Source organism: Cyrtonyx montezumae, unplaced genomic scaffold (assembly GCF_038088225.1).
Source record: "Cyrtonyx montezumae isolate F1298 unplaced genomic scaffold, pur_monq_1.0 scaffold_17, whole genome shotgun sequence".
NCBI classification, from domain to species: Eukaryota; Metazoa; Chordata; class Aves; order Galliformes; family Odontophoridae; genus Cyrtonyx; species Cyrtonyx montezumae.
The window spans coordinates 21,097,157-21,104,470 of record NW_027071903.1 but is presented as its reverse complement, the minus strand read 5'-3'; the positions used below and the strand labels follow the sequence as shown (position 1 = coordinate 21,104,470).

Below are 7,314 nucleotides of genomic sequence, written 5' to 3'. Positions count from 1 at the left end.
TGCACCTGCCCCAGCTTCATGCAGGGCAGAAGTGGCCCATCCACGTGTCACAGGGCTCACAGTGAGCCTCGGGTCATCTCTGTGAAAGAAAACCCTCATCTGGAGTACAAACCAGTGATCGTTTTAGCAGCAAGTCTTAAAGGGAGGCTTGTGTTCCCCCAAGCCATCGTCCCCGTGTGCCGTGGAGGAAAAGGGTTGGCAGGGAGTTGGCAGCCGTGGCCACAAGCCAGGGGCAATCCTGCGGGGAGCAGGAGAGGAAAGTTTGGTCCCATGTTACGGCCAAGGGGACACTAGGCCACGTGCAAGTCGCAGGGTTCAGCTGGAAGATGGCTCCGGCCCTTCTGCCTCTGTACACAACGTGCTACCACCTGGTCCTCGTCCTGTGCTGAAGTGGTGGTCACCTGCAGGAGAGCAGAGTGAATGGCTGGGGAAAGCAGCTCTGTCTCAAAATATGCCCTGGCTCATGTTGCCCCAACGGTCCCTCACCTCCTGTGCCCACGGGAGAGGTAGTCCCGGTTGAGGGAGCAGAGCTGCTGCTCCAAGCGGAAGATGCGGAATGCCAGGTAGGAGGAAGACACGACCAGCAGGCAGATTCTGGGTGGTAGGAACAGGCACAACGCTTGTGTGCGCCCCATATCCCCAGTCCCACCACCCCCAGCACACTTACAGCACGATGAAGATCTTGAGGAGCTGATAGTCGGAGGGTCTCAGCTCCGCCACACAGCCCTGCTCTGCCTCCAGCTCCTCCTCTGTATTTATTGCACTTTCTGCATGGTGAGAAGAGTCAGCATGGGCAGCTCTTCCTGCCCAGCGTGCTCCTGCCCAACATCCCCACACGGGCACAGCCCTCACCTGAGGCCAGGGGCTCCTCGGAGGTGAAGCTCTCCTTGGCACTGAGGCTGCTGACAGAGGTCCGGTGGATACACTGGTAGTCGGCATCAGGCAGGGACAGGGACAGCGAGGCAGGGGACACCTTCCTCCACTTGCCCTCGGGGACAATCACCTCCTGCAAGGATCCCGGGGTGAGCAGTGCTACCAGACACCTCCAGGCATGCCCCAAGCCACGAGAAAGCTCTCTCCTTGCATGTGTTGAAGCAGGAGAGCCCACATTGCCTATTCTGTGCTCACTGTCACTGGCCGTGCTCCAAAGTGCAGGGGTCCAATGCCAACTGCCCAGACCCCATGGCAGCAGGACCCTGCGGTGGCTCAGCGATGCTGTAAGCACCCCTGTGCCACGTGCTGGGACAAGCACCAGCTGCAGCAGCTCCCCGAGCATCAGCCACAACAGAACAAGTGGGCTTTTTTCTCTTTCTTTTGGCTGATTCAGTCACATGCCCAGCGTGCTATCAGTGCTGGCAGTTGTGAACTGCATCAAACTGGGAGGCCGCAGCGAGAGCCAGGAAGCACTTTGCACACGGATCAGAAGCATCCATCAGCGAGCCCGGGGAGCAGCTGGCAGTGCTCGGCCAGCCACACTATGGCCTTTGCTTTGAAAGCATCACAACAGAGCCCTCTGCCAGCAAAGTGCCCGACCCTTACCAGGGACACGGCATCGGGCTCCTCCGTCAGCTCCTTCAGGCTCAGGCTCTTCTTACTTGAAACCTGGAGGGAGAACAAGACAGGATTAGACCGCCTTCCATCTTCTCGCTCCAACGGGAGCTACAGATTTAGACTCTGAGGTTTTCAACCAGTGTGATGTTATGCTGCTTTAATGCTTGCAACCTGGCACAGGATGCCCAGAGAGGCAGTGGTGCCCCATCCCTGCAGACACCCAGGTCAGGCTGGGGAGTTCTGAGCACCCGATGGAGCTGTGGCTGTCCCTGTTCATTGCAGGGGGTTGCACTGATGGCCTTTAATGTCCCCTTCTAACCCAAGCAGTTCTGTGACCTGACAGGGCTGCTTCCCATTTCACAACAAGCCCTACACAATGCAAAGGGGATGAACCGTGGAGAAGGAAAACAGGAATAGTGGAGTGGGTGGGAGCGGCTCCAGCACCACTTCCCACGTGCTTCAAAGGCAGAAGGAGAGCTCCTAGCACCTCTCAGCTCCAGCCTGAGGAACAATGGGTTTCCTCCCCAAGTCAGGCTTTTTAATTCTAATTTTTACTTTGTGGCATTTTTCCCCCTACAAGGGTAAGGAGATCTGGGGGAAAGTCAGCAATGCACATAGTGGTGGAACAGGAAGAGCCACCAGATTATAAACACTGCCTCTCCACACCCTGTGAGGGTGAGCACAGGAACTCCGAGGGCTCTGCCCCACTCATCCATGACCTACAACAGGTCACAAGGACAGGACACTGCGTGACACGCCAGGAACAGGGACAAGTCATGTCCTGCTGAGATGCTGAGGGTAGGACTGGCCCCGTGATGTTCAACAGCGTGCCCCAAAGCAAGAAGCAGCCAGCGGGACGGTGGGATGGAAAACAGGCAGAGCAGGACGGGTGCCGAGCGCAGCACTGTACCTGCAGGTGCGTGCAGACCCTCCGCAGCACGTCGTACACGCTGTCACGGGAGATCAGTGACACAAAGATGTACTGTAAGAGGGAGAGAGGACGCTGGGAGGGGCTTTCCCCCGCACTGAGCTCAGTCCTTCCTACAGACCAGAAAATGGCCCAGTGTGCCCAGGAGTTTTTAAGCACCATTTCCCTATCTGCAGGGCAGGCAGAGACATCCCCTCCCCAAACCACCTCCCTGCTCAGCTCCCCACTTCTATTTTCTCAGCCTGTTCAAGATTGGGGCAGATTTTTTCAGGGCCAGTTTTGTTCCCTGTGGCTCTGAGCTGCACCCAAAGTGACTGGAAGGATCCCAGGGACAGCAGCTCACATCACCTCAGCAGTACAGAAGGGCTGCAAAGGGGCAGCCAGGCTGAGCGGCCCAGAGCCCGTGTTGTGCCATGGTGCCACCACAGAGCACTGCCAGGAGCAGGCACAGGGCACCCAGCAGGGCAACGTCAGCACATTTCAGCAGGCAACGAGCAGTGCATATTAAGAGCTCGGCCACAGCTCACACTCAGCCCATTAACTGAGTTCTGCGCCAGCCTAACTGTGCCCTGAACCCTATCCCCTCCTCAGCCATAAGAAGTTTAAAGGTTTATCTGAGCCTGGCAGGGATTGGCTGAGCTCAGACGAGTTTCACTCAGTGTTTGCTTCGGACAGAAACAAAGTGAAATTCAGAAACAAAAGCAGAACTCCGCGTTTGCCCTGGCCAGCTGCCAGCACAAAGCCGAGCTCAGTTCCCCAGCAGCCCGGCAGGACGGAAGGCCCTGAGGCCACAGTACCTTCCTGCTGGCAGTGGTGGTGATGGCCAACCCGTTGGGCAGCAGCCGTGCTGTCTTGTGCTTCTTGATGAGCTGCACAGAGACCACCGGGATCACGACCTGCAGGCGAAGCACACGGGGCGTGAGATCACTTTGGGAAGGCAGGGAGTGGTGAGTTACGTGGGGAGCTGCCGTTTCCCAGAGACTGCTTTGTTTTCATTAAAGGTCATGGCAACCCCCCAACGTTAATCTCGGCTTGGAGTCGGTTTCTGCCTGACCAAAACAGCGAGGACACAGGGAAACCACTGTCCAACACAAACACAGCGCGTCCCAAAAGCTCACTGAGAGAGCTCCTGCAAGCAGGGCCACAGTTAAGAAGCAGGCAGGATGCAATCTGCAGAGCCACAGTGTGCTCAGCACGGCGAGCGATGCACCATGCCTCTGCAGATAGATTTGTTTCAAGCTGCCGACATAAATAATGCAATTCTTTAGCCCAGCTTGAAAGGAAGTCACTTCCCTCAAAGGTCCCCATCAACCACAACATAAGTGGGGAACGTCAGTGTAAATCAGGCAGAAGAGCCAAAAGAGATTCACACCCCCTCCAGAATCTTCTAGAACCTTTCATCTCCCTTCACACCAGGTTCTGCCTGGGGAAATTCTGCACCAAAGCAGATCTTGGCTCTCCCAGGCAGAGCCTGCAGGACACCTGAGGAACAGGCACAGCCACATTCAGTGCAAAGCACTGAAGGGGAACGTCAGTGGCATGTGGGGAGGGAGAGGCATGCTGCAGAGGGGGTTCTTTAGGATGAGACAGTGGACATGGGGGGAGGGCTGCACCCAGGCACCGCGTTACCTTGATGTCCTTCCCAAAGAGGTTGGCGTAAAAGCAGAGCCAGTTGGGGGAGATGTAAAGCCGCCCCTGGATGAGGATGTCCCTCTGCAGCGCACAGGAGCAGACTGCAGAGCAGAGCGGTGTCAGAACGCGGCGGCCCTGTGCCTCCCGCCCCGCACCGCACCGCACCGCCCACCTTTCAGCACGCTCTCCTCCGTCGGGATGTCCTTGAACAGCTTGTGGTACTGGGAGTTGTACTTGCTGGCAGCCTGCAAGGGAGCAGAGCAAAGCAGTGAGGAGGAGGAAGAGACAGGAGCACTGGGGAGAGGAGACCAGCACCCAGCAGCGCGCGGCTCAGGACAGTCCCGCAAACAATTCTTCCCGCTGATAGCTACAAGCTATCCAAAGAGCTGCTGAGCCTCTGCTCGCTCTCCAGCACAGCAGTTAGGCTGCTGACAAACGTTTCTCCCTTCTGCCCCGTGGGGCAGTGCCACACTTGCTTTGCGTCCGTCGCGCCGTGCCATGGCAGTCTGTGTCGCAGTCCCTCCTCGCTGCACGACGACAGGAGCAGTGGGCAGCAGTGCACACCTCAAATGATAGATTTAAGCCAAAAGTGCAGCAGAAGCTCAGTGACTTGCACTAAATCCGCTCAGTGAGCCCTCCCAGGCTGCGCAGGAAGGTTTTTGCCCCCTGCCCCTCTGCCGGTGCTCACGGCACAGTTGCAATCCAGGCAAAGACCCAAGGGAGACAGCGGGCAGGGAGAAATGCAGCACAGCCCTGCACCAAGGTCACCCCTACACCACGCACCTTGCTGCCGGATCAGTACGGCTCAAAGAGGATCAGGCTCAGCATCACCTGGAGATGGCCCAGGCAACCCCCATCAACCCAGAGCTCCAGGGGCATCGAGCTGTCCCCAGCCCCATCACAACAGAAGCACCCAGCTCCCTGGCAGCCCGCCTGGCACTCACAGCCCTCCCAAATGCCTCTGAATAATCAGCAAAATACTTTGCTAAATATATCTGCTCCAGGACAAGGAGCTGCTCCCTGCCAAGCAGAGTCAAGCTGAAGTGGGGCAGCCCTGAGAACCCGCTGCCCCACAGCTGCAGGCACAGTGCACCTGGATGCCGGCGTGCATTGCACCCAAGCGCTCTCCTTGCTGCAGGAGAACATGCTCCAGATGTCCACCCATTCGACATGGCTTTAGATTACTGGGCTGATCTCCTGCGTCACAACGCCAGCTGGAGAGGGTTCGGTGGCACCATGCCTGCACATCCGTGCTCCGAGCGCACGCAGCGGGGTCAGTGTGGGTCTGCCTGGGCAGCCCTGAGCCCTGGGGTGCTGCTGCGTGGGGCTGGGTGCTTTGAGAACCAAAGCACCAAACCAACGGGGAGAGCTGTCCTTTCTCTTCCCGGATCGCTCTGGGTCACAGGTGAGGAGAAAAACTTTACCACGGGCACAACGCGAAGAAGCACGCAGGCTCCACCGGGAGCAGGCGGATGCGCTTGAAGCCGAGATCCTGCTCTATTTTCAGCCCCAGCACAGAGCCCGGGGCACAAGAGCTGCGCTCCCCGGCGCTCACGGGTCCGAAGCCGCTCGGTGACTTACCACTTCCCGCTGGCACTTCTTGATGTCCTCCTCCTTCAGGGCCTCGAGGCTGCGGGCAGACAAAGCGCGGCTCAGCGCGGGGCCGGCTCGCTGCGACGGGACGGGGAAGGCAGCCGGCACTCACCCGGCGTCCGGGGCCTCCGCGCTGCGCTCCCTGGGCGCCGCCTGCAGCCTGTCGCGGCCCGGCATGGGCTGGGGGCTCCTCGGGGGGGCGGCCCGCTCGTGCATCGGCGCGGCGCTGTGGGGACGGCCCGTGAGCGTGAGGGCGGCGCCAGGCGGACAGAAGCGGGCCCCTCTCGGCGCCTCGAGGACGCAGGGAACTCCTCAGGGCCGCGCGGAGCAGCGCCGTGACCTTCCGCGCTCCCCTCGCGGCCCGCCGCCGCTGCCGCCGCTCAGGACGGGCCGAGGGCCGCCGCCCTCCCCCGGCCCCAATCCTGGCCCTGGCCCCCCCGCTCCGCCGTCCCGCTCCCTCGGCGGGTTCCGAACCCGGGTCCCGTCCCGCAGCTCCCACCAGCCCGGCGGCCCCGCGCTGCCCGGCGCCGTCATGCCCCGCGGCGCCACGCCGCCCGCCCATTGGCTGCCCGCAGCTTCGCCCCGCCCCCGCCCCGCGCTCTCATTGGTGGCTGAGAGGCGCCGCTGAGCTCGAGCCCTTCACACGAGCGTACCGTCCCCCGACGGGAGGGAGGCGGGGCCTACCGGAGCCCCGCCCCTCCCCGCAGTTACTCCGCCTCTTAAAGCGCCCGCTACTCACCTTCCGACAGCCCTCGCCGCGCCAGCCCCACTCGTGACCCCGCCGCCACGCAGCAACACGCGAAGCCGTAGGCAGGGGTGCTCAGCTCTTTATTGACGTGCACAGTGGTGCTCCACAACCCAATACACCCATGGGAGCAAACATGGCGCCCAGAGGGAACACTCTCAGGAAAGGCAACAACACAGACAGACACTGTGAAGGCAGGCGGCTGCATGGAGATGAAACGTGCCCCCACCCATCCTGCACCCCGACTACCCGCAGGACTCCACCTGCACCCACAGGAACAACGAGCAGCACCCTAGAGTCTGGATTTTGTGTAGGAACTGCAGAGCCCACCTTAAAGTGTAAGCCCAGAGGGCACGAACCTCAGGGACAGAGGAAAGCGAGCTGGGGGAGCTGCGCTGTGCAGCAGCGGAACCGTTCACCACAAGCACCTGCTCCTTCCCCATCACCCCACAGCCGGAGTAAGGAGAGGCACGGCCACCCCGAGGGCAGCACTAAGCTAGGGGGACGTGGGGAGTGCAGGGCCCCACTGTGACATGGCTAACTACAGGGAGAGTTAGAGAGTTTACCCTCAGTAAGTTTGCAGATGACACAAAGCTGGGAGGATGTGTCAAACTGCCTGAGGGTAGGGAGGCCCTTCAGAGGGATTTGGATAGGCTGAACAGCTGGGCTGAGCAAAATGGGATGAGGTTTAATAAGACCAAGTGCCGGGTCCTGCACTTTGGCCACAATAACCCCATGCAATGCTATAGGCTTGGGGCAGAATGGCTTGAAGAATGTAGAGAGGAAAAGGACCTGGGGGTGTTGGTTGATGCTCGGCTCAACATGAGCCGGCAGTGTGCCCAGGTGGCTAAGAAAGCCAACAGCA

General features: G+C 60.0%; 1 protein-coding gene across 2 annotated transcripts; it reads right to left on the bottom strand.

Moving 5' to 3' along the window:
- Window positions 1–395: 395 nt before the first annotated feature.
- Window positions 396–6,267, bottom strand: GRAMD2A (GRAM domain containing 2A). Of its 2 annotated transcripts, XM_065733662.1 has the most exons (11): window positions 6,204–6,267; window positions 5,817–5,930; window positions 5,693–5,741; window positions 4,284–4,356; window positions 4,109–4,212; window positions 3,277–3,375; window positions 2,462–2,533; window positions 1,540–1,602; window positions 853–1,006; window positions 668–767; window positions 396–594 (listed from the first exon to the last, which is right to left on the bottom strand). In XM_065733662.1, the coding sequence occupies exons 1-11, from the start codon at window positions 6,236–6,238 to the stop codon at window positions 483–485; spliced, it is 975 nt and encodes a 324-aa protein (XP_065589734.1). In that variant the 5' UTR covers window positions 6,239–6,267; the 3' UTR covers window positions 396–482. The 2 variants fall into 2 exon arrangements, with proteins under 2 accessions (XP_065589734.1, XP_065589735.1); XM_065733663.1 differs by lacking the exon at window positions 2,462–2,533.
- Between the last annotated feature and the right edge of the window lie 1,047 nt (window positions 6,268–7,314).